Source organism: Anoplolepis gracilipes, chromosome 2 (assembly GCF_047496725.1).
Source record: "Anoplolepis gracilipes chromosome 2, ASM4749672v1, whole genome shotgun sequence".
In the NCBI taxonomy this organism is placed as follows: Eukaryota; Metazoa; Arthropoda; class Insecta; order Hymenoptera; family Formicidae; genus Anoplolepis; species Anoplolepis gracilipes.
Genome location: NC_132971.1, coordinates 8,500,889 through 8,528,447, shown reverse-complemented (window position 1 = coordinate 8,528,447; position 27,559 = coordinate 8,500,889). Strand labels below are relative to the sequence as shown.

General features: G+C 26.3%; 3 protein-coding genes and 1 pseudogene across 14 annotated transcripts in view; 3 read left to right on the top strand and 1 right to left on the bottom strand.

The window, feature by feature from the left end:
- Nucleotides 1-3,631: 3,631 nt before the first annotated feature.
- On the top strand, nucleotides 3,632-7,989 carry LOC140676559 (odorant receptor 46a-like). Of its 3 annotated transcripts, none has more exons than XM_072911729.1 (7): nucleotides 3,632-4,198; nucleotides 4,635-5,024; nucleotides 5,317-5,524; nucleotides 6,042-6,197; nucleotides 6,280-6,404; nucleotides 6,501-6,651; nucleotides 7,884-7,989. In XM_072911729.1, exons 1-5 carry the CDS (start codon nucleotides 3,834-3,836, stop codon nucleotides 6,325-6,327), a joined length of 1,167 nt encoding a protein of 388 aa, XP_072767830.1. In that variant the 5' UTR covers nucleotides 3,632-3,833; the 3' UTR covers nucleotides 6,328-6,404; nucleotides 6,501-6,651; nucleotides 7,884-7,989. The 3 variants fall into 3 exon arrangements, with proteins under 3 accessions (XP_072767830.1, XP_072767831.1, XP_072767829.1); XM_072911730.1 differs by lacking the exon at nucleotides 7,884-7,989 and having other exon boundaries at nucleotides 4,635-4,800; nucleotides 4,870-5,024; nucleotides 6,501-6,683; XM_072911728.1 differs by lacking the exon at nucleotides 7,884-7,989 and having other exon boundaries at nucleotides 6,501-6,683.
- Nucleotides 7,990-11,363: 3,374 nt separating this feature from the next.
- Nucleotides 11,364-14,355, top strand: LOC140663268 (odorant receptor 49b-like; annotated as a pseudogene).
- A 4,568-nt stretch (nucleotides 14,356-18,923) lies between these two features.
- LOC140663269 (putative odorant receptor 71a) lies at nucleotides 18,924-22,223 on the top strand. Its single transcript, XM_072887313.1, has 6 exons — nucleotides 18,924-19,288; nucleotides 19,788-20,177; nucleotides 20,779-20,986; nucleotides 21,463-21,618; nucleotides 21,701-21,903; nucleotides 22,163-22,223. The coding sequence occupies exons 1-5, from the start codon at nucleotides 18,924-18,926 to the stop codon at nucleotides 21,746-21,748; spliced, it is 1,167 nt and encodes a 388-aa protein (XP_072743414.1). The 3' UTR covers nucleotides 21,749-21,903; nucleotides 22,163-22,223.
- Nucleotides 22,020-27,559, bottom strand: part of 5-ht1 (serotonin receptor) — a 123,098-nt gene continuing 117,558 nt past the window's right edge. For all 10 annotated transcript variants that reach the window (XM_072887307.1, XM_072887308.1, XM_072887301.1 and 7 more), the window contains one exon: nucleotides 22,020-26,836. In XM_072887307.1, the coding sequence (XP_072743408.1) occupies nucleotides 26,344-26,836 (493 nt within the window). In that variant the 3' untranslated portion in view covers nucleotides 22,020-26,343. The remainder of the gene's footprint in view (nucleotides 26,837-27,559) is intronic.

Below are 27,559 nucleotides of genomic sequence, written 5' to 3'. Positions count from 1 at the left end.
GCGAACAGTCAGGGCCGTAGCTATCTTGTTGGGGTCTGCGCGGCAAATTATCTTTCCTTCAATTTATTTGAATTTTCAAAGCGCAATATATGTACGCTTCCGAAAGCATCTCTGACATTCATTGCATTTCGAAAATAAATTTATTTTTTAAACGTATTGGACAGTTTGATAATTATAAGTAGAAATAATTATTTCTACTTTTATAATTGTTAAACTGTTCAACGCGTTTGTTCTTCGTGATTTTCATCTAGACATATGTATAAACATGTAGTAAATTTCTCTCTTTGATTTAACATCTCGGGAAAAATATTTATATATAATTATATATAAATATATAACGTTATATATAAAATATGTTTTCACACATTTTCTTGTATAATTTCTGTCTCTCTTTATAAGAGAAAAAAGAAGAAAAATAAATAAACTTTCTTTTCTGGAACATTACATGTTTAAATTATAATAAAGGTAACTGTTATGTATAAATTTTTTTTCTTTAGAGATTTTTTTAGAACAAATATTTATTATGTAACTATATATTTTATGTTACTATTTTTATAAGTTTTTTGCTATGTAGGCATGATCTAGAAATAATATGTTAAAAGACAATTAATAAAATAAAGTAACAAAGCAAAATTTTGTTCGACGCTCTTGTATAACGACGTCATTCAGTTGTTAAAACATCTGATGTAATAGAGGGTTCAAAATCGATATATACGGACACGGACCACGGACGTCTGGCATTCGTATTTTCTCTTTCGTCGTCAAAAGCACTCCAACCATGAAAATGTATCATTTGCAGCTACATTATCATTATATGTGTGGTTATGAGCCATGAATACAATACCGGAAAATAACAGTGGGAGGGCAACAAAGATGATACTATTTTATTAGACTTGTTGAGTTTCCTGAAAAAAAAAGAAAATGTATTATAAATATCAATGTTATTATTATGTATTAAATGTCAATATTAATATACATATAACAATAAATTTTTGATGTATTTATATTTTGTTATATATATACAAATTAAATATATATTTTTTATGTTTGAGAAAGAAAGTTAAAATAAAAAAATGTCAAAAGGTTTGCATTTTTTATCGTTTTCCTTCTGTGTAAATGTATAGTCAAAATATTTTACCGACAGTTGGAAATTATGAATTCTTTGTTATAATTATCTTGAAAGCGTAGAATTACATGTAGTCATATAATTATTTTTTAAAACTATCCGGTAAAAGTTTATTGACACGATCGTCGTAATATATAAATTAAAAACACAATTCATGTATAAATTTATTAACTGCGTGTAATCATTTTATTATTCCAGCAAATACTATGAGTAGAGTAAATCGAAGAAGATGCCATACCTAACTTTGAAAGGCAATATTTTTTTATTTTAATTATGAGCAAAAGAAAATAAAACAAATCGAAAATATTGTTATCATATTTATTATCGTTATATTATTAAAAAACAATCAAATATTATGAAAACTGCTTAATGAGAAAAGTCTAATTTTTTAAATTATTTTAACAATAACAGAAAAAAATTTTACAGTTGCTATTAATCAAAATAAGTTAAAAAATATGTCTTAATAATCAATATAGTTATTTTTATATTAGGTTATATATAATAAAACTTTTAGACTTTTTGCGATTAGATTTCATAGAAAGTAACTTGACTTTGATATTTGCCTGTCAAGGTGAAAAGAATTGTTAATTTTTCTCGATAAAAATGTATTTTATTTCACATAATAAATATTAAATGTGAAAACAAAAAATGCACAACACACACACACACACACACACACACACACACACATATATATACATATACGCTTGTAACAAATAGATACATGATTAACTAAAAATAATAATCCAAATAAGTATTACGTAACAATAATCTTATATTATATAGAGTACTATAAAATAATATTTAAGCTATATTTTTTAAAATTTATTTTGAGTAATTCAAAAACATAGCACAAAGAAACGAGTGTGCATTGTTATTTTGTCACCTGCACTAAACTCGATCACCTGAATAAATTATTAGTGATATCTTTTATCGAGAAATTTAAAACTTAACAGAAGTAATATCTTATCCGACATGACATTTGTTCTAGATTTATTCTATATATATTTATTAAAATATTTTTATGTATGTATGTGAGTGTGTATGCATATAATTATAATTCTCGATAAAGAGAAGAAAAGGAAAAAACAACAACCTTAAAACGAATTGATAAAACAATTTTATAGAATAAAATAACTTTTTTGTTAAAATAATAAACATATATTCTATATAAAGTATAAATTTAATATAATTTTTATTAAAAGGTATTTTACAATAAAATAAATTCTACTGTGGTATATACCAAAAGATATACATATTTATAAAAAATTAAATATTTTTTATTATTCTTGGAATAAAAGTATAAAATTTATTAATTTATATACTTTTAATTACTTGCATTAGGGAATTTCTAAATTAATTTTTTTAATGATACATACTTGTAAAGAAATTAATAGTAGCTCAATAATTTATTTAAATTTTTATAATATATGTAATATATTTTTTGTATAACAGCATTACTATAGTAATATAAGAAAATATAATAAAACTTCAAATTTTAGATTAAGGGAACTCAGCTCCAATTACCTTGACAGTGACACATGTTGCATAATATATAAACATGTAATATATAAACTAACAATAAATAATACGTAAAATAATAAATTATTTACCTTATTGTCAATGCTTTTAATTCTTCTCTCTTGTTTTTTCGTTTTTTTGTTAAACATGTTAAACTCTCTGTTTCTTTTTTTAATTGTTCCAACTATGACCTGTTTGATTTTATATAGTACAGTATATATATGTAACTGTTTCTATTTTCCTGATTTTGTTTAGAAATTAATATTTTGTATGCATATAAATATAAATGTGTATTTATATATTAATAAATATAAAATTATATAATTATATATATAAATATTTACATATAAATAAATGTACTTATAAATTAATAAAGATGTTTTCTTTCTAGTACTATTTGCGTAGAATAAATTAAACATTTTTATTTTATTTTTAATTGTGATATTAAATTATATTTTGCATACACGATTTTGTAAAAAAAAATTACTATGTTCATTTGGATTTCATTTTAGATCACAAAAGAATTTTGCATTACACATAACATTTATAGAACGTAGTGTAAAATATTTTAATTTATATATTTAAGAACTAATTCATACTGTAAAGGCCAATGGACAGTTTGTAATTGTAAGATGGAATGAAATATATGCACAATATAATTTTCTCCTGTCTGTTCTAGCATTTTTCCATCGTATCAAACTTTTTCTAATCTATTATAAATAATCGTGTTACAATGTGGAAGCAACTTTGTAGATGAATACTTCGTTTAGCTGTAAATGTGTAGTAGAGATAATTGTTATACATTATACATGAGATTTTAATGTCTGCGCGTATGGAATAATCATACATCATTAATAGTATACCTATGTCTAACTGTAGTATTATAGAAATTCTTGCGGCAAAAAAGACGATAAATGTTAAATATACACACGGGAAGAAAATGCGTTATATCAGAAAATTATCATCGGTAATGCACAACACAAATTGTCTCCTCTTTCAATCGCCTTTTTGCTGTGAGAAATTACTTCTGGCTTTGAATATTCTGAAATTTTTTCCATCTCAAGACGAAAGTATTTCTCTACAGTAACAATAACGATATATAATTTCTATTGAGTACAGAACTTATTATTAAGAAACAAACTCGATATATGCAATCGAAGTATAGGGAGCTGCTTCAATTAAAATAATGCACATACTTCCGATGTCATTTGCTCTGTTCACTTACACCGGTTACTGGCGACCGGTGCACTTTCCTGTCAACTCGTTGAAGTATTGGATATACAATTTTTACTCCGCATTTATGTTTATTTTACTGCAGTTGTTCATGCTCTACGGTATAGTTGACACTTTTGTCATATCGGTGAGCCTGCAAGAATTTGTAGACAAGTGCTACCTGTTCCTTACGATCTTTGGCGTTTCCTGCAAAGTCGTGCATCTCTTCATACGTCGTGGAAAAATCATCGATCTGGACAAGATGCTGTTAAAGGACAATTGTATTCCCAGAGATGTAGAAGAAACATTGATTCAAGCAAAATTTGATCGACACTTGATGTATGTAATTATTAAATAGATTATGAAAAAATAATTTTATTTATTATAAACAATTTTTATATTTGTGTCACAAGACAAAATTAAAATAAGTTTTCCTTTTCCCTTTTTTTTACTCTTGCTTTTATTCGCAAAATAATTTTTTAAAATCACTCACGCATCACTTTGACTATAAGATATTTTTATCGACTCTTCCTCTTCTTTCCTTACTTATCTTATAAGAATTATCTCTCTTATGCATAATACATAAAGTGTAAATTGTTTAAAAAAATTTTTGCATAATTTTTAAATAACTTGTATAAAAATTTATTTTTAATAACTTAATAATAAATTAAAAATGCTTTTAATCACTTAAGAGAATTTAATCTGTACATGCACATCAATTTATAAATTTATTTTTTATTTGATTTATTTTAATAGATAATTTATAAATTTGTAGACAGGTTACGATTGTCTGCGAGATTATCAATGAGTGCGCAGCAATATGCGCGACAGTTGCGCAATTTTACACATTTTTTAAGACGCGCACCTTGCCTGTGTACAACTGGGCGCCCTTTGATCTATCATCAATATATGTTTTCTTACCTGTGTTGATATTCCAATGCGTGGGTTTGATGTTATGCGCAAATTCCAGTGTAGCACACGAGACACTAATTTCTGGTATGATGATCCAGATCTGTGCTCAATTCAAAATTCTGTGCCATCGTGCTCATATATTGCCGACGTTGCTGACAGAAGCTGAGAAGAATAGCAAGTCAGACGAGGATCTGGTAGCACGCGAGAAGGCAATCATTCGCGATCTGATATATCATCACATTTACATTTATAAGCAAGTATTTATAGCAATTAAAAAGATGAAAATAAGAATTTTAAGCCTTTATAATTGTAGATTTTTTAATGATAAAAATATATACAGAATTATTATTTTTTATCATTAGTCAATTATTACGCTTATTTTTTTATGCTATTAAGCTATTAAGTTTCTCGACTAAATACTATTATGCACTTTTTAATTTATCCACTTATTTTAATTATTATAGTTTATTTAACTTTATATACGTAATAAATTATTTAATAATTTGTAGAAATAATAATACATAAGAAACTCTATAAAACTGCAGATTTGCGCACACGGTCAATGCAGCTTTTACAATGATGATCTTCGTTCAATTTTCCCTCATCTCCCTCGTCCTCTGCATGAGCGTTTACAAACTATCTACAATGACGTCATTATTTACCCTCGACTTTGCATACTTATTTTCTTATTTGTGTTCTATGCTCATGCAAATATTTCTTTATTGTTGGTATGGCAATGAGGTGACATTAAAGGTAGAAACTTGTTGTATTTTTAGATTGTTGATATATTGTATAAGTACATCTATGTTTATAACTGCATCTATGTTTATTTTTTTTTAAACACACAGGAAGACATAATGTTATTAGTTCTCAAGATAGAATATATAGTATTTAAAATTTAAGTTATTCAATATTCAAATATACTAAAAATTATATTTACCGATATTGCAAATTTTAATATTTTTCTTTAATTATTAATTCTAAACACAAATTTACTTTTCCTTCAGAGAATCGATTGAATTATCTATTTAGTCTTTCTAGTATTTCTTAGTATTTTTTAGTTTTCCAAATTTACTTGTCTTATTTTAATTACCCTCTCTAATATTTAATAATGTTTAATAAATATGTAAAATTAAACAACAAATATGTAGCAATTAGCAAAAACAAGAGAGGAAATGGGGAAGGCAATTTGAAAATAATATTGCGTTAATTATTAATTGGCACATATATTAATTAATTAATAATGATTGTTTTAATTATTTTCTTATAGAGTATTGATGTCAGCACTGCTATTTATGAGATGGATTGGACGACATTAAGAGATCGAGTAATGAAAGATCTTGTGATAATAATGATGCGTGCCGGCAAACCTCTTAAAATGTCGAGTGGCTATGTAATTACTTTAAGCACCGAATCCTTTATGAGCGTTAGTATTCGAAATTAGATAAAACTAATTGTGAAAATTCTTATAGTGATGATCTATTAAACGAGACACCTCTTTTGTGTAGATTCTTAAAGTATCTTATTCGACGTATAATGTCTTAAAAGACTCTTAGATGGGACAAAAGTACCAGGTTGAACACTCAGCTCTTCACATATTAAGAATTTTTCACGCGTACATATCTATAGTTAGGTAATAAGTATTTGTGTTCTAACAAGATAAAAACAAACAATTAATTGTATAGTTATTGAGTTTTAATCATGTCATTTAATGAATTTATTTTTATAGTGAAATAATGGGCTTTGTTGATGATCCCCCTGTTTAGTTGGATATTATCAGCAATATAAATTTTTTAAATTTTATTTCAAGTGGAAGTGTTTAAATAGTTGCCTGGAACGAGGATATTGAACTCGTCGCATCTTATATTCTATCAAATTATGTAAGGGCTTTTATATTTTTTTCTTTATAATTTAAAATTATGCAATATATATACAATATCAAAAATTTGTTGTAATCTTTAATTTTGTTAAAAAATGTATGCTATATTTTTCAATTTATTCAATTATATATGTATAATGATATAATTATATACAATAATAATGATGTTTAAATATCATTATTATCATTTCATGTTATTATCATATCATTTACATATTATTCTTGATAAAAATAAATATACTTTTAATAAATCATATAAATACATGATTTGTTTTAAAAGTACGATTAATCACAAAAAAATTTATTTATTACATAGTTTTTTTTACAAATAAATAGGAGCTTCAAAATAGTTTCCTTAGGAAACAACATACTGCTGAAGATCTTCCCATTTTTGAAAGTAATGCTAGAAATCGCTTTCCGTGAGACCTTTTAATTAATTCATTACTGCGATATTTCTTTCGACGTTGTTAAACATTTCAAAATTATTTCAAAGGTGATTCGTTATCTTGAGAAAAAGAAGAATTACATAAAGGTTTACAAGCTTATGAATCCATGTGACTTATTGATTATTTGAAAATGATGACATTGAACGATTTTTTCTCAAATCAATAGTCACTTTATCATTTTAAGATTACGATCGACGACATCAAAAGTAAAGGACAAACTGACCTCGCAAAGGCCTAACAAAAGGCCGATTTTCATTGTTTCGAGGAAGTGAAAGAAGCATTTGTAGGAATATATTGTTTCCCAAAGAAACTATTTTAAAAAATGTGATTTTTCATGCAAATATAAGTAGAAATGGAAATATGGAATAAATTTTTTTCGAATATATATGGCTTTTTTTTGAAAAAATCAATTCTGAATTTTCGTTGAGTGCATGGTGAGTGCACTTTACTAACAATGAGAGGGAGTTCAATAGGATTTCGCTACATAATTATTTCTGTTTATATTTTTAATGTTAATATTTTTAATAATGTTGTGATTTAATATGAATCAATGTAATACAAGAAGTTTCATATATGTAATACATTAAGTTTCAATAATGCATTTATGTCATTTATGCATTAAATTACAAATAACTGAAACTGTCACTCTCCTTATATTTATATGAGAAATTATTACAACTTTACTTTCACAATTTATGATACACTGTCTATACATGTTTAAAATCATTATTAATATTAATTAGGTACAAAATTACTATTAAATTAATATTAAAATCTATTTTCATAGATTATTCATTTAGATGATGTGCAAGCTAGAACATCCTAACTCATTTTCACAATAGAAATGCTACATACGTAGCAATTCGTAGCAATAGCATAATTAATAATTTAAGAAAATATGAACCAACAAGCTTATTAAAATTAGTAAGTATCAACTTAATTGAATAAAGTTCTTAATATTTCTGAATTAATAAGTTTTACCTGTTCATTATGTAATAAAATACCCTTTTTCCTCTATATCATTTTTTATTTTTATAATATACCCAATAATATTTTATATATACAGAATAATTTAAAAATAGATGTTTGAACTATAGGAATATAGATATTTTAAGACTATTATTGGGAAGATAAAAAAAAATTATATAAATATGTTTAGAAATGCTTTGCAATTACAAATACTTTTATTTACAACTAAGATAAAAATACTTCATTAAAGAAAATGTTAAAAATAATTTCCGATATATACACATATATATATACATATATATATATATATATATATATATATATATATATATATATATATAGATATATTTTAATTATGCTATATATTCTGGAAACATAAAACATTAGCTCAATCTTTTGAATTTTTAATATAATGTGCATTTTTTTGAAGCAATATAAAGTGATAAAAATTTTTTCAATATTTGTTTGTAACATACCCATAATCTTAATTTCCACATATATTATTAAGATTGTGACCCTCTACATCGCATCGTTTGGCATCATTTATATGATTGTTTTGAATGTACAGTTGCAAATCCATGAAAACTTTTATGTAGATCAATTATGCATGTATATTTTGTTGTACAAATGAAATATATATGCATAATATTTAAATATTATATATATGTATAAATTAAATATATATTTTTTATGTTTGAGAAAGAAAGTTAAAATAAAAAAATGTCAAAAGATTTGCAATTTTTATCGTTCCTTCTGTGTAAATGTATAGTCAAAATATTTTACCGACAGTTGGAAATTATGAATTCTTTGTTATAATTATCTTGAAAGCGTAGAATTACATGTAGTCATATAATTATTTTTTAAAACTATCCGGTAAAAGTTTATTGACACGATCGTCGTAATATATAAATTAAAAACACAATTTATGTATAAATTTATTAGCTGCGTGTAATCATTTTATTATTCCAGCAAATACTATGAGTAGAGTAAATCGAAGAAGATGCCATACCTAACTTTGAGGCAATATTTTTTTATTTTAATTATGAGCAAAAGAAAATAAAACAAATCGAAAATATTGTTATTATATTTATTATCGTTATATTATTAAAAAACAATCAAATATTATGAAAACTGCTTAATGAGAAAAGTCTAATTTTTTAAATTATTTTAACAATAACAGAAAAAAATTTTACAGTTGCTATTAATCAAAATAAGTTAAAAAATATGTCTTAATAATCAATATAGTTATTTTTATATTAGGTTATATATAATAAAACTTTTAGACTTTTTGCGATTAGATTTCATAGAAAGTAACTTGACTTTGATATTTGCCTGTCAAGGTGAAAAGAATTGTTAATTTTTCTCGATAAAAATGTATTTTATTTCACATAATAAATATTAAATGTGAAAACAAAAAATGCACAAAACACGCATGCACACACACACACACACACACACACACACACACACACACATATATATATACATATACGCTTGTAACAAATAGATACATGATTAACTAAAAATAATAATCCAAATAAGTATTACGTAACAATAATCTTATATTATATAGAGTACTATAAAATAATATTTAAGCTATATTTTTTAAAATTTATTTTGAGTAATTCAAAAACATAGCACAAAGAAACGAGTGTGCATTGTTATTTTGTCACCTGCACTAAACTCGATCACCTGAATAAATTATTAGTGATATTTTTTATCGAGAAATTTAAAACTTAACAGAAGTAATATCTTATCCGACATGACATTTGTTCTAGATTTATTCTATATATATTTATTAAAATATTTTTATGTATGTATGTGAGTGTGTATGCATATAATTATAATTCTCGATAAAGAGAAGAAGAGGAAAAGACAACAATCTTAAAACGAATTGATAAAATAATTTTATAGAATAAAATAACTTTTTTGTTAAAATAATAAACATATATTCTATATAGAGTATAAATTTAATATAATTTTTATTAAAAGGTATTTTACAATAAAATAAATTCTACTGTGGTATATACAAAAAGATATACATATTTATAAAAAATTAAATATTTTTTATTATTCTTGGAATAAAAGTATAAAATTTATTAATTTATATACTTTTAATTACTTGCATTAGGGAATTTCTAAATTAATTTTTTTAATGATACATACTTGTAAAGAAATTAATAGTAGCTCAATAATTTATTTAAATTTTTATAATATATGTAATATATTTTTTGTATAACAGCATTACTATAGTAATATAAGAAAATATAATAAAACTTCAAATTTTAGATTAAGGGAACTCAGCTCCAATTACGTTGACAGTGACATATGTTGCATAATATATAAACATGTAATATATAAACTAACAATAAATAATACGTAAAATATTAAATAATAAATTATTTACCTTATTGTCAATGCTTTTAATTCTTCTCTCTTGTTTCCTCGTTTTTTGGTTAAACATGTTAAACTCTCTGTTTCTTTTTTTAATTGTTCCAACTATGACCTGTCTGATTTATATAGTACAGTATATATATGTAACTGTTCCTATTTTCCTAATTTTGTTTAGAAATTAATATTTTGTATGCATATAAATATAAATGTGTATTTATATATTAATAATTATAAAATTATATAATTATATATATAAATATTTACATATAAATAAATGTACTTATAAATTAATAAAGATGTTTTCTTTCTAGTACTATTTGCGTAGAATAAATTAAACATTTTTATTTTATTTTTAATTGTGATATTAAATTATATTTTGCATACACGATTTTGTAAAAAAAAATTACTATGTTCATTTGGATTTCATTTTAGATCACAAAAGAATTTTGCATTACACATAACATTTATAGAACGTAGTGTAAAATATTTTAATTTATATATTTAAGAACTAATTCATACTGTAAAGGCCAATGGACAGTTTGTAATTGTAAGATGGAATGAAATATATGCACAATATAATTTTCTCCTGTCTGTTCTAGCATTTTTCCATCGTATCAAACTTTTTCTAATCTATTATAAATAATCGTGTTACAATGTGAAAGCAACTTTGTAGATGAATACTTCGTTTAGCTGTAAATGTGTAGTAGAGATAATTGTTATACATTATACATGAGATTTTAATGTCTGCGCGTATGGAATAATCATACATCATTAATAGTATACCTATGTCTAACTGTAGTATTATAGAAATTCTTGCGGCAAAAAAGACGATAAATGTTAAATATACACACGGGAAGAAAATGCGTTATATCAGAAAATTATCATCGGTAATGCACAACACAAATTGTCTCCTCTTTCAATCGCCTTTTTGCTGTGAGAAATTACTTCTGGCTTTGAATATTCTGAAATTTTTTCCATCTCAAGACGAAAGTATTTCTCTACAGTAACAATAACGATATATAATTTCTATTGAGTACAGAACTTATTATTAAGAAACAAACTCGATATATGCAATCGAAGTATAGGGAGCTGCTTCAATTAAAATAATGCACATACTTCCGATGTCATTTGCTCTGTTCACTTACACCGGTTACTGGCGACCGGTGCACTTTCCTGTCAACTCGTTGAAGTATTGGATATACAATTTTTACTCCGCATTTATGTTTATTTTACTGCAGTTGTTCATGCTCTACGGTATAGTTGACACTTTTGTCATATCGGTGAGCCTGCAAGAATTTGTAGACAAGTGCTACCTGTTCCTTACGATCTTTGGCGTTTCCTGCAAAGTCGTGCATCTCTTATACGTCGTGGAAAAATCATCGATCTGGACAAGATGCTGTTAAAGGACAATTGTATTCCCAGAGATGTAGAAGAAACATTGATTCAAGCAAAATTTGATCGACACTTGATGTATGTAATTATTAAATAGATTATGAAAAAATAATTTTATTTATTATAAACAATTTTTATATTTGTGTCACAAGACAAAATTAAAATAAGTTTTCCTTTTCCCTTTTTTTTACTCTTGCTTTTATTCGCAAAATAATTTTTTAAAATCACTCACGCATCACTTTGACTATAAGATATTTTTATCGACTCTTCCTCTTCTTTCCTTACTTATCTTATAAGAATTATCTCTCTTATGCATAATACATAAAGTGTAAATTGTTTAAAAAAATTTTTGCATAATTTTTAAATAACTTGTATAAAAATTTATTTTTAATAACTTAATAATAAATTAAAAATGCTTTTAATAACTTAAGAAAACTTAATCTGTACATGCACATCAATTTATAAATTTATTTTTTATTTGACTTATTTTAATAGATAATTTATAAATTTGTAGACAGGTTACGATCGTCTGCGAGATTATCAATGAGTGCGCAGCAATATGCGCGACAGTTGCGCAATTTTACACATTTTTTAAGACGCGCACCTTGCCTGTGTTCAACTGGGCGCCCTTTGATCTATCATCAATATATGTTTTCTTACCTGTGTTGATATTTCAATCCGTGGGTTTGATGTTAGGCGCAAATTCCAGTGTAGCACACGAGACACTAATTTCCGGTATGATGATCCAGATCTGTGTTCAATTCAAAATTCTGTGCCATCGTGCTCATATATTGCCGACGTTGCTGATAGAAGCTGAGAAGAATAGCAAGTCAGACGAGGATCTGGTAGCACGCGAGAAAGCAATCGTTCGCGATCTGATATATCATCACATTTACATTTATAAGCAAGTATTTATAGCAATTAAAAGATAAAAATAAGAATTTTAAGCCTTTGTAATTGTAGTTTTTTAAGGATAAAAATATATACAGAATTATTATTTTTTATCATTAGTTAATTATTACGCTTATTTTTTTATGCCATTAAGCTATTAAGTTTCTCGACTAAATACTATTATGCACTTTTTAATTTATCCACTTATTTTAAGTAGTTTATTTAACTTTACATACGTAATAAATTATTTAATAATTTGTAGAAATAATAATACATAAGAAACTCTATAAAACTGCAGATTTGCGCACACGGTCAATGCAGCTTTTACAATGATGATCTTCGTTCAATTTTCCCTCATCTCCCTCGTTCTCTGCATGAGCGTTTACAAACTATCTACAATGACGTCATTATTTACTCTCGACTTTGCATATTTATTTTCTTATTTGTGTTCTATGCTCATACAAATATTTCTTTATTGTTGGTATGGCAATGAGGTGACATTAAAGGTAGAAACTTGTATTTTTAGATTGTTGATATATTGTATAAGTACATCTATGTTTATTTTTTTTTAAACACACAGAAAGACATAATGTTATTAGTTCTCAAGATAGAATATATAGTATTTAAAATTTAAGTTATTCAATATTCAAATATACTAAAAATTATATTTACCAATATGGTAAATTTTAATATTTTTCTTTAATTATTAATTCTAAACACAAATTTACTTTTCCTTCAGAGAATCGATTGAATTATCTATTTAGTCTTTCTAGTATTTCTTAGTATTTTTTTAGTTTTCCAAATTTACTTGTTTTATTTTAATTACCCTCTCTAACATTTAATAATGTTTAATAAATATGTAAAATTAAACAACAAATATGCAATTAGCAAAAACAAGAGAGAAAATGGGAAAGACGGTTTGAAAATAATATTGCGTTAATTATTAATTGGCACATATATTAATTAATTAATAATGATTGTTTTAATTAATTTCTTATAGAGTATTGATGTCAGCACTGCTATTTATGAGATGGATTGGACGACATTAAGAGGTCGAGTAATGAAAGATCTTGTGATAATAATGATGCGTGCCAGCAAACCTCTTAAAATGTCGAGTGGTTATGTAATTACTTTAAGCACCGAATCCTTTATGAGCGTTAGTATTCGAAATTAGATAAAATTAATTGTTAAAATTCTTATAGTGATGATCTATTAAACGAGACACCTCTTTTGTGTAGATTCTTAAAGTATCTTATTCGACGTATAATGTCTTAAAAGACTCTTAGATGGGACAAAAGTACCAGGTTGAACACTTAGCTCTTCACATATTAAGAATTTTTCACGCGTACATATCTATAGTTAGGTAATAAGTATTTGTGTTCTAACAAGATAAAAATAAACAATTAATTGTATAGTTATTGAGTTTTAATCATGTCATTTAATGAATTTATTTTTATAGTGAAATAATGGGCTTTGTTGATGATCCCCCTGTTTAGTTGGATATTATCAGCAATATAAATTTTTTAAATTTTATTTCAAGTGGAAGTGTTTAAATAGTTGCCTGGAACGAGGATATTGAACTCGTCGCATCTTATATTCTATCAAATTATGTAAGGGCTTTTATATTTTTTTCTTTATAATTTAAAATTATGCAATATATATACAATATCAAAAATTTGTTGTAATCTTTAATTTTGTTAAAAAATGTATGCTATATTTTTCAATTTATTCAATTATATATGTATAATGATATAATTATATACAATAATAATGATGTTTAAATATCATTATTATCATTTCATGTTATTATCATATCATTTACATATTATTCTTGATAAAAATAAATATACTTTTAATAAATCATATAAATACATGATTTGTTTTAAAAGTACGATTAATCACAAAAAAATTTATTTATTACATAGTTTTTTTTACAAATAAATAAGAGCTTCAAAATAGTTTCCTTAGGAAACAACATACTGCTGAAGATCTTCCCATTTTTGAAAGTAATGCTAGAAATCGCTTTCCGTGAGACCTTTTAATTAATTCATTACTGCGATATTTCTTTCGACGTTGTTAATCATTTCAAAATTATTTCAAAGGTGATTCGTTATCTTGAGAAAAAGAAGAATTACATAAAGGTTTACAAACTTATGAATCCATGTGACTTATTGATTATTTGAAAATGATGACATTGAACGATTTTTTCTCAAATCAATAGTCACTTTATCATTTTAAGATTACGATCGACGACATCAAAAGTAAAGGACAAACTGACCTCGCAAAGGCCTAACAAAAGGCCGATTTTCATTGTTTCGAGGAAGTGAAAGAAGCATTTGTAGCAATATATTGTTTCCCAAAGAAACTATTTTAAAAAATGTGATTTTTCATGCAAATATAAGTAGAAATGGAAATATGGAATAAATTTTTTTCGAACATATATGGCTTTTTTTGAAAAAATCAATTCTGAATTTTCGTTGAGTGCATGGTGAGTGACTTTACTAACAATGAGAGGGAGTTCAATAGGATTTCGCTACATAATTATTTCTGTTTATATTTTTAATGTTAATATTTTTAATAATGTTGTGATTTAATATGAATCAATGTAATACAAGAAGTTTCATATATGTAATACATTAAGTTTCAATAATGCATTTATGTCATTAAATTACAAATAACTGAAACTGTCACTCTCCTTATATTTATATGAGAAATTATTACAACTTTACTTTCACAATTTATGATACACTGTCTATACATATTTAAAATCATTATTAATATTAATTATGTACAAAATTACTATTAAATTAATATTAAAATCTATTTTCATAGATTATTCATTTAGATGATGTGCAAGCTAGAACATCCTAACTCATTTTCACAATAGAAATGCTACATACGTAGCAATTCGTAGCAATAGCATAATTAATAATTTAAGAAAATATGAACCAACAAGCTTATTAAAATTAGTAAGTATCAACTTAATTGAATAAAGTTCTTAATATTTCTGAATTAATAAGTTTTACCTGTTCATTATGTAATAAAATACCCTTTTTCCTCTATATCATTTTTTATTTTTATAATATACTCAATAATATTTTATATATACAGAATAATTTAAAAATAGATGTTTGAACTATAGGAATATAGATATTTTAAGACCATTATTGGGAAGATGAAAAAAAATTATATAAATATGTTTAGAAATGCTTTGCAATTATAAATACTTTTATTTACAACTAAGATAAAAATACTTCATTAAAGAAAATGTTAAAAATAATTTCTGATATATACACATATATATACATATATATAGATATATCTTAATTATGCTATATATTCTGGAAACATAAAACATTAGCTCAATCTTTTGAATTTTTAATATAATGTGCATTTTTTTGAAGCAATATAAAGTGATAAAAATTTTTTCAATATTTATTTGTAACATACCCATAGACAATCTTAATTTCCACATATATTATTAAGATTGTGACCCTCTACATCGCATCGTTTGGTATCATTTATATATGATTGTTTTGAATGTACAGTTGCAAATCTACGAAAACTCTTATGTAGATCAATTATGCATGTATATTTTGTTGTACAAATGAAATATATATGCATAATATTTAAATATTATATATATGTATAAATTAAATATATATTTTTTACACTAAAATAAAAAAAGAAATATCAAGGCTTTTTTTTGTGATGTATAGTCTGTAATGTATAGTCAAAATATTTTATCGACAATCGGAAATTATGGATTCTTCGTTATAATTATCTTCATACTGATAGATCAATAGGTGTTATCAAAGCAAGCCTGAAAGCGGGTGTTCAGGCGTTTTTCGTAAAACACTTATTAACAGTAAGCTTTATTTAATACTACCAGCCTATACATATATCTTTAGAAACTACATATAATTATGTGTCACAATTAATTTTCAAAATTATCATAAAGTTCATTTGGTACGATGCCGTACTATACTCATAAATTAGAACCACACATTTTTGTGTATAAATGTAATTATATATTTTATTATTTATATATATTTTTTAATAATTATATATATATATATATATTATTTTTATATATAGCTGCCCATGATCTCTTTTTATTGCAGCAAATTCTATGAATATTAATATATGTTATCATTGAATTAATTTTATGTGTATATGTGTGCATATAAGTCTAACTCTCGATAAAGAAAATAAAAAGAAAAAGATAAAAGTCTTAATAAAACTATTTATTCTTTGATGAAGCAATTTCAGAGAATAAAATAATTTTTTTGATAAAATAAAACATATACGTTGTATAGAAAACAACTTATTATAATTTTATTCTACAATAAAATAAATTCCATTATATATAATGTGTAAAAGATATTTACAATAAAAAATTAAATATATTTTTATTATTCTTGAAATAAAAGTATCAAACTTATTGACTTATATTTGTTTTAATTAGCTACATAAAGGAATTTGCATTCTAAATTTTTCTAACAATAAGACTAATGATACAGATATTTGTAAGAAAATTAATAGAGACAATATAATCTGTCAAAAATTTTAATCATGTGTAAATAATATATTTTTTTGTATAACAGCATTAATATAATAATATAAAAAATATTTATATTTTTTCGTTTGTAAACGCTATTGCAATTTTATTCGATCAACTGGTCGCAATGAAATATTGCAAAATTCTGTAACCAATATAGTCAAAATACATATAAAGTTTATACATTGCACGTCAATTTTACGTGATTTTCCAATAAACCACATCATGTTTATTATAACTCAATAATACAAGTATTATATAACAACGAATAAACGTGTTTATTTAAATCTTTATTAAATAAATTTCCTCATGTTTCAATAAATCTTTCATAAATGTTGTTAAATTTAAACTCGTAAATAAATAAACTTGTGGATTAGAAATAAAGTATATTAATTCTACAAATAACAATAATAAATCACAATATAATAAAATAACAAATTATAATTAATAAATTATTTACTTCATTTTTATTAATGTTTTTTAGATTTATTTTTTTTTTTTCGTTTATTTGTTAAACATGTTACTGTTTCTTGAAATTATAACTTTCTTTAATTGCTTAAATGTTCAAATTATGACTTGTCTAACTTTATGTAGCACAATATATGAAGCTACCTTTTTTTATTTTCTAGATTTTGTTTTGAAATTAATATTTAGTATAAAAACACATATAAATAAATATAAATGTGTTTTTATATATTAATAAATATTTATATATAAATAAATGTATTTATATTTATATAAGAATTATTTTTTCTCAAATACTACTTGTGCACAAAACAAATTAAATTTTTACTTCTTCCTCAATTGTGATATTAAATTATATTTTGCACGTATATTTGTGTGTATAATGTATAAAATAATTACTATACTCACACACACACTTAGATTTCATTTTTGATCGTTAAAAAATTTTGATTCTACGTCATACATAACATTTGTAGAACACCTAGTGTATGTAGAACATTTTCTATTATACACATTAAGAGAACTAAAATATATTATAAAAATATATTATAAGAACAATGAATAAAGACAATAATTGTAAGTTAAAAAGAAGTATGCACAATATAATTTTGCTATCTCTCTGTTTCCGGTTTTTTTTTCATACCTAATTTTTTCTAAATTATTATACATAATTATATATAGTACAATTTGTGGAAGTAATTTTCTAGATGAATAATTTGTTTAGCTGTAACTGCGTAATAGTGGAGATAATTGTTATACATTATATAGAAGACTGAGTAATGTCTACGCGTACGGGATAATAAATTATACCATTAATAGTATACCACCTATGTCTCTTCGTATCATTATAGAAATTCTTACCGCGAGAGGCCAATAACCGATAAATATATACGCGGAAGAAAGTGTATTATATGAGAAAATTATCGTCGGTAATGTATAGAAATCATCTCCGTCGATTGCCTTTCTGCGAGAAACTACTTCTGACTTTTAATATTCTAAACATTTTCCCGTCTCTAGACAAAAGTATTTATCTACGATAACAACAACGACAATATATTATTTCTATTGATAAAGGAGCTATTATTAAGAAACAAATTTGATATACTGCAATGATAATCGAGATATAGGGTGCTGTTTCATTGTCAGACTAGAATAATGCATATACTTCCAGTGTCATTCGCTCTGTTGACTTACACCGGTTATTGGCGACCGGAGTATTTTCCTGTCAATTCATTGAAATATTGGATGTACAATTTTTACTCCGCTTTTATGTTTATTTTACTGCAATTGTTTGTGTTCTACGGTATAGTTGATACTTTTGTCTTATCAACGAGCCTGCAGGAATTTATAGATAAGTGCTATCTGTTTCTTTCGGTCTTTGGCGTTTCCTGTAAAATTGTGCATCTCTTCATACGTCGTGGAAAAATCATTGATCTGGACAAGATGCTGTTAAAGGACAATTGTATTCCCAGAGATGTAGAAGAGATATTGATCCAAGCAAAATTTAATCGACATGCAAAGTATGTAATTATTAAATAGATTATAAAATAAAAAATAATTTTATAAATTATAATTAATGTTTTCAATTGTGTTACAGGACAAAATTGAAACAAGTTTTCCTCTTTTCCGTTTTTTTTTACTTTTGCTTCGCAAAATAATTTTTTAAAAGTGTTCCATACATTATTTACTTTTACTGGAAGATAATTTTTTCGAATCTTTTTTCTCTTTTTTTAATTTATTTTATATTAATTATTTCCTTTGTTAAAATAAAACAATATTGCATAATACACAAATTTAAAATTAAAAAAAAATATATTTTGAGAATTTTTAAATAATTCATATAAAAATTATTTATGTAAAAATTTTCGTTCAATAATTAAAAAAACTTTATATACATATATATGTACTCATGAATTTATTTTTATTAAATTATTATTATTAGTAGATTTTATTATTAGATTTTTTTATTAGGTTTATCATTAGTAGATTTACTTTAATAGACAATTTGTAAATTTTTAGACAGGTTACGATCGCCTGCGAGATCATCAATGAGTGTTCAGCAATATGCGCGACTTTTGCACAATTTTATACATTTCTGAAGACACGCACCTTGCCTGTGTACAACTGGGCACCTTTCGACCTATCGTCAATATATGTATTCTTATCTATGTTGATATTCCAATGCGTGGGTTTGACATTATGCGCAAATTCCAGCGTCGCACACGAGACGCTAATCTCCGGTATGATGATCCAAACTTGCGCTCAATTTGAAATTCTGTGTCATCGCGCTCATATATTGCCAGCATTGCTGACGGAAGCTGAGAAAAATAGTATATCAGACGAAGATCTGGTAGCACGTGAAAAGGCAATCATTCGCGATCTGATATATCATCACCTTTACATTTATAAGTAAGTATTTACAACAATTAAAAAGATAGAAATTAGAATTTTAATCCTTCGTAATTATTATAGTTTTTATAGGGTTTTAATGATAAAAAATGTACAATGAGTTATAATATTTTTAATAACTTGTTTTAATTAATTAGTTTACTTAACTTTTTATATGGAATAAATTTATTTGATAATACTTTTCGACAAGCAAAAAAAAATACATGCTTAGACTACCGGCAGCTGTGGGATCTGACGATTTAAGTCTAAATAGCCATTTTTTCCAAAATCTTTTTGACATGATACTTTTCGCATTTAATTTATAAAATGCAAGTCTCAAACTTTATTTTAAAGCCTTCTAGCTAGCATGTAACAGGTCACAATAAAAAATTAACTGATGAAAAACTATCAAAATTGCTATTTTAGCACATTTAACTGACAATGAGTTTTTCTCAAACTACTGATGTGCTTGAAGAATTATGCGGGCGGATTTAAATTAAAAAATAAACGAAAAAATCTACAAGAAATGATAGGTTTCATGAAAGTGCCTAAAAAAAGCTCTAATTTTGTTGAACAGTGTAATTTATAGAAATAATAACAGAAACTTCATATAAAACTACAGATTTGCGCACATGGTCAATGCAGCTTTTACGGTGATGATCTTCGTCCAATTTTCTCTCATTTCCTTAGTTCTCTGCATGAGCATCTATAAACTATCTTCAATGACGTCATTATTAACCCTCGACTTTGTATACTTATTTTCTTATCTGTGTTCCATGCTCATGCAAATATTTCTTTATTGCTGGTATGGCAACGAGGTGACATTAAAGGTAGTAGCTTGTTCACATTTTTAGATTGTTATATTGATATGTACATAACTATAGTTACGTTTATTTTTCTATTTTCTTTTTAACATACAGCAAGACATAATGTTATCAGTCAATTAGAATATATAGTATTTAAAATTAAAGTTATTAAAAAATAAACTTATTTACCAATAATATTGTAAATTTTAATACTTTTTTTTAATTATTATTTAATTAATTTTAAACACAAATTCACTTTTTTGAAAGAATTAATTCAGTTATCTAGTATTTTTGGTATTTCTTAGTTTTCCAAACTCACTTGTTTATTTTAATTGCCCCATAAATACATAAAATTTAGTATTAAACAGCAAACATTTAGCAATTAAAAGAGGGGTAGAAATGGGGCAGGTGATTTTGGTTTAAAAATAATATTGTGTTAAAATTATTAATTGACAAAATATTAGCTAATAATAATTGTTTTAATTAATAAATTCCCATAGAGTGTCGACGTGAGCAGTGCTATTTATGAGATGGATTGGACAACATTAAGAGTCCGAGTAATGAAAGATCTTATGATAATAATAATGCGTGCCGGCAAACCTGTTAAAATGTCGAGTGGCCACTTAGTTACCTTGAACACTGAATCCTTTATGAGCGTTAGTATTCAAAATTAAATAAAATTAATTGTTAAAATTTTAACAATCATGATCTAATAAGCGAATCATTTTTTCTGTGCAGATTCTTAAAATATCCTATTCGACGTATAATTTCTTAAAAGGCTCTTAGATGGAGCAAAAATACTAGGCAGAATGCATATATATTTACGTATGATTTCTTGCATCTGTCTTTTATATTTAGATAATATTTGTGTGTTCTAACAAGATAAAAATAAACTTATTAATTATTTTTTTCAAAAATGTCAAGACATCTATCTCTGGCTTGTAAGTTTTAATTCAATTTAATTAATTAAACTTAAAAATATTTTTTATTTAAATAACAATTATATATCAATTAGTAAGTTATACATTTTACACTATTTTTTAAAATATTTTTTTTTTTAAATTTAATAACTCGTGTAATATTTAGTAAAGAATTTAGTCCTGAAAGAATTTGACAGCATTTTGTATAAGACAAAGTGCCACATGAAGTAGATAGAGAAATGAGACACATTAATGTCTACAGGACATTTCTCGGTTTTAGTTGCAGTACGTGCCTAGATTGGTGCGTAGAGAGGCAGGATAGAATAACCGTTTGCTATTTGGGATCTTATAATTACATTAACGGATATTCCATGGCAATTTTGATGTCGCAGCGTGTTACACATTAATTCATAAATGCACAAACAATCCTATGGAATATCTTGGCGAAATATCACTCATTATGACATTTCTAAATTTCAATTGCATCATTTTATGTAAATAATGCAAATCTTAAAAAAATGTTGTAAGAAAATTTAAAACAAATTCCAATTTCTTTTATATTTTACGTTTAACGATAAATGCATTTATCTAATTATACGTACATTTTTTATTCAATATCTCGTTGTTAGAACGGTCATATTTTGAGTGAAATACAAATGTCGGTTTCAATCTTTCAGACGTTGTGCGCTTAGATATTTTTTTTCCTTTTTTATATATAGAGAGTGAAAAGATATTTTACACGTGATAAATGATAATCGGAAAAGTCGGATGTCAAGTGAATAATGGAAAGGAAAAAAAAGTAAGAAACAACATTACTTCTGTGACAATAAAACCATAGAAAAAGATTGATATTTGTGTGTATGTAGACGTTGTAAATATACATGAAATAGCATTCAAGCAACTTTTTTCAAACTTTTTTCCGTCATTTATTTCACTTTATGATTGCAAGGATATATACACATGAAGCATCGTTGTAAATAACACCCTTCTCTTTTTCTAATTCTTTCATTCTTGCCTTTCTCTATTGCTTTATTAATTTCCTTTCTTTCTCTCTCTCTCTCTCTCTCTCTCTCTCCCTCTCTGTTTTGTTTTTACTTGATGCTTCCGCATAAGACTTCAAGTGAACATACTTGGCATTCATGTCAACAAATTATCATCTGAATAATCACGCGGTCTTAGATTTAATTCGCTGGATAATATTCTCACCGACACTATTTTTGTTTTATCTTGATATTTTTTCTGCCAACCCGTTCCCATCTCAACATGCTCATAACTTTATCAACGTCTATCCGTGTCGCTTACATAATGAAACAATATTTGCGGAAGCGGTGTTACTGAACGATCGATAACTGTTTCGATTTACAAGCGTTACGTGATCAACCTGATATCCGTTATCCGCTGAACATTTTGCCGCATATATCGTTGAAGTGTATCATCACAAACACAAATTGCTTACGATCAATTTTGTTATGGCACTTTGACAGAACGTTATTAATGAGTACTAACCACATCAAACATTATGTATTTGTTTAGTAACCAAGCGGCGCTATCGATCCTTTAACTAATTACTAAGCATTATCGATTCTTTCAGACTTGATTAAACTTGTGTTCACATCAAACACAAAAATTTGCTTTTATAATTTTTTGCAACAATTTTAATGCTCGTAATATAATAATGCTGCAAAATAATTTTTTTATCAAATTATTGTAGTATAATACTTTTTTTCCAATAAAAACTGCTAAAAGTGTTCGGCGGATAACACGCTTTGTTCTTCTATTTGGAGACTTACATAAAAAATGAATATGGACAAAATGTTATTTTATTAATTATGTCGTGCGAATAGAACGACGACTGATATAATTAGATAGCGCAAGCGTATCCGGTATTGCCGTCATTATTTCAGCAACAATGTCGTCAGAAATAAGAAGAATTCGCTCACAAATTAATTATAGCGATTTAACTGATTTTTTTTAACATTTTCTCTTTCTGTACTCTATTTGTATTGTAATATTAATATTTATATTTAATAAATATTATATATACCTTTAAACAAAGTTATACCATGTAACGATTATTAAAATAAAATTGAATGCAAATAAAGCATAAATTAAAAAATTTTAAAATATCTCTTATTTTTGTTGTGTAACTTTTTAAGAGTGAGAGAGTAAACATTACTTTATATTTGCGTATATTTGAAAATTAATTTGATGAAATGAAGTCTTATCATTTCTGACGAAGAAAAAGCTATTGTCGCCGTTTATCACAATCTGCCTAACATATTATGATTAGTCTAGAACTATGTTTATTTCTAAATAGCGAGTCCAATAGCTCGTAAGTAAATGTAGAAACGAAATGAATGCACGTGCACACGTATTCGGCATTTGGAAATAGACATTATGAACGCACAGAATTGTTTTTCAATTCCTATTCATTTAATGGGACATAGATCTGAATCAGTCGTTGCTCTGTAAATTAAACATTACCCGCGATATTACGTAATATCATAGTATAGATGTTATATATACTATTACTTACGTAAATTACATAAAGGATTACATTCGCTATAAGACGCAGAATTGAATGGCAAGGCTAAAGTTACATTTTCGAATTTTATTATTTTTTTCTTAAATAGAGATAATTTATGTAAAATCACTTTTTGTATGATTCTAGGATATTCATGATATGAGTTTAGATCGCAATATTTTATGGCATTGTCATCTTTCATTTAATTCTAAATACATTAAGCGTTCGCATTATCACTGTTGGTTAAAACAAACTTGCTTGTAATAATGAACCAACCTTTCTATTCAATTCTGTTACTTGTATTGGAATTTTATATACTTTGTGTTATAAAACTCCGTATGTGAGAAAAGTTGCAAACCTTCATAAGGCGGCGAGAATCTTTAACGCTTGAGAAATTTCCCAAGTACTTTTAATCTCAAATCAAGTTAAAAAGCGTAAGATGTATCTAATACGCGAGTCAAGAGATTGCGCTTTCTTATATATTTAAACGTTTTATTTATACACAATCGCGGCAGATCCGCGAGAATCCGTCATGGTCACATAATTACGCATGATGCATTTGCTTCGTCGCATTTTAGTTAATGTACACTTAGATTTGTCATTATTTGTATATATTTTGGAGACGAGTCAAGATTGAAAATTTTTATACATAGCTATTGTAATAGTAATGCTCGGAAGTATGATCGCTAAACACTATCATGTGCTTACACAATACTGTACAATTACGTATCAAAGCAAGCATTGCTCGCGATTTTTTCATATCATCAGAGCGCATTTTAAGAAATCTTTACTGGACGACAAAATACAAGATTTGTCTCACTCACTTTTCGTTTTACGTATGTCTATTATTAATAAATAATACAAATGTGTGACTAAATGTTATAGGTGCTATAAAAAAATTTTTACGATAGACTTATTAATCTCATTCTTCTTTATTTAAACAATATATTAAAATTGATGAATTAAGCACCTATATCATTTAGATACTCATATATAGCCCTTTGTTTATTTATTTTTACATTTATAATAGAAGACTCTATGATCATAGCTTAATCTTACGTTCTTTGAGCGATAAGAATTCTTACTAACATAAGCCATATACGTATCGGCCAGTTTATGCGTTAAAATGTGCTCTGATTTCTACTTTGATGAATTAAATTCGAGAATTTGAATATCTATTCTAACGCTGAATATTTTTGCGATTGATTGAACAAAATCGCGAATAATGTTGCACCATTGTCATTTGATCCTCCCAGGGAAGCGTTTTCGCAAAAATACTCTACGCAGGATCGTTTCCATCGTCGTCGATTAACTATAATTAATGCTAGCCGTGAGTAAAATTTTATTTAATTTTAACTAATATTTATTTTGTGGCAATGAGCCATATTCATTAAAAGTGTCTATATGAAAGTAACGGCCCGCAGCTTGATTACCTTGAACAGCTGGGAAGAAGTGTTGTGTGGAATATCGTCCGTCGTGTTCTAGATGCTGATAGAATCGAAACACTCACATGATATATAATTTAAACATGATGTATATCCTAAAATTTTGAAAAAAGATGTACATTACATGTCATTACAAAAAAATGTAAAAGTACATTATAATAAGCAATTATATTAGAAAATAAGATATGCGTCAAGTTTTTTACAATAGAAATTGTCTAAAAAATAAAATAAAATAAAATAAAATAAAAAAATATAATAATTGTTAACTTTTTAATATTACATTTAGATGTACATACAAACAACCGAGTGTAATTATTTATTTAGTATAATAATATGTATTTAGATTTGAGCATTCTAGATATCACACAACACTGAGGAAAACGCCGGTAACGAGCGTATATATATATATATATATATATGTGTGTACAAATTTCACGCATATATCCCCCTCATTCAGATCGCCCGCACGTGGCAAAGGAATTAAATCCACTGTCAGCGAAGTCCCCGGGTACCACCGCACAGCATCCTTTTGAATGCCTGTCGAAACTCGGGCGAGAACACAGTATAAATCACGGGGTTGAGGGTGCTGTTGAAGTATCCGAGCCACAGGAACACACTGGCCACGAGCTTGGGCGGCTCGCAGGTCTGACACGTGGCCTGCAGGAGGGCAACCAGGAAGAACGGCAACCAGCAGGCGACGAAGGCCCCGGTGATGATCGCCAAGGTTTTGGCCGCCTTTCGTTCGCGTTTCGACTCTATTGTCTCGCGTGTGCGCTTCGTGCACTTGACCACCTGCTGCTGCTGGCTAGTGCTGGTCGGATTCGTCAATGTCGTCGTGGTGGTCGTCGTCGAGACCGCTGTCGGCGTCACCGTCGTCGACGGCGTGATGTTCGCGCCGTTGTACGACGACGACTTCTCCGGGGAGATTGACGAGTGATCCGGCGTGGATCTCGTGATGGTGAACGCCGTCGACTCCTCACGCGGCCTACGGCCAGATAAATTACAGTTACTCTGGTGAAAAAAGAAAAAGAGGCGCTTATCGCCATCGCTGACTCGTTATCGCAGGAATAATGGTGGCAGCTCAAACTCGACGGGGTTAGCGATATTAAGAATCTTTATGAAAAATCGTCTAAAGTAGAAGTGGTAGAAGCGATGTTAAATGAAGACTATATACAATATATTCAATATATATATATATATATATATATATATATATATATATATATATATATGTATAAAGCTGTATTTTCATTTCTGGATAAATAGTGGACATGATATCTTTAATAATTAAGGAATATATTAAGTTACAGTTGGAATATAAGAGAATTATGAGAGAAAATATATGAGACCAGTTCATGAACGTATTGTTGAGATGTTTTAAGGCAAGATAAATAAATACATAAATTATTTGCCGTTATTTATGAAGCAGAAAATAGAAGAGCAAAGAAATAGCAGAAAAATACATTTATTTGAAGATAAATAATTATAAACCATTTTAAAGAAAATATTGAGAAAACATGTACACATATATAATATTAATTATAATTTAATTCGCAAGAATTTTTATAATAAATTCATGCTTATAGTACCAAGCACAATCTATGTGTTAGAGACGATAGAAATTAAAAATACGTAATTATTAAGCAGCAATAGTATCCTTTTTGCGACAGATCAACAGGTAAACTCATACCTTTGTCTTCGTAGCAAA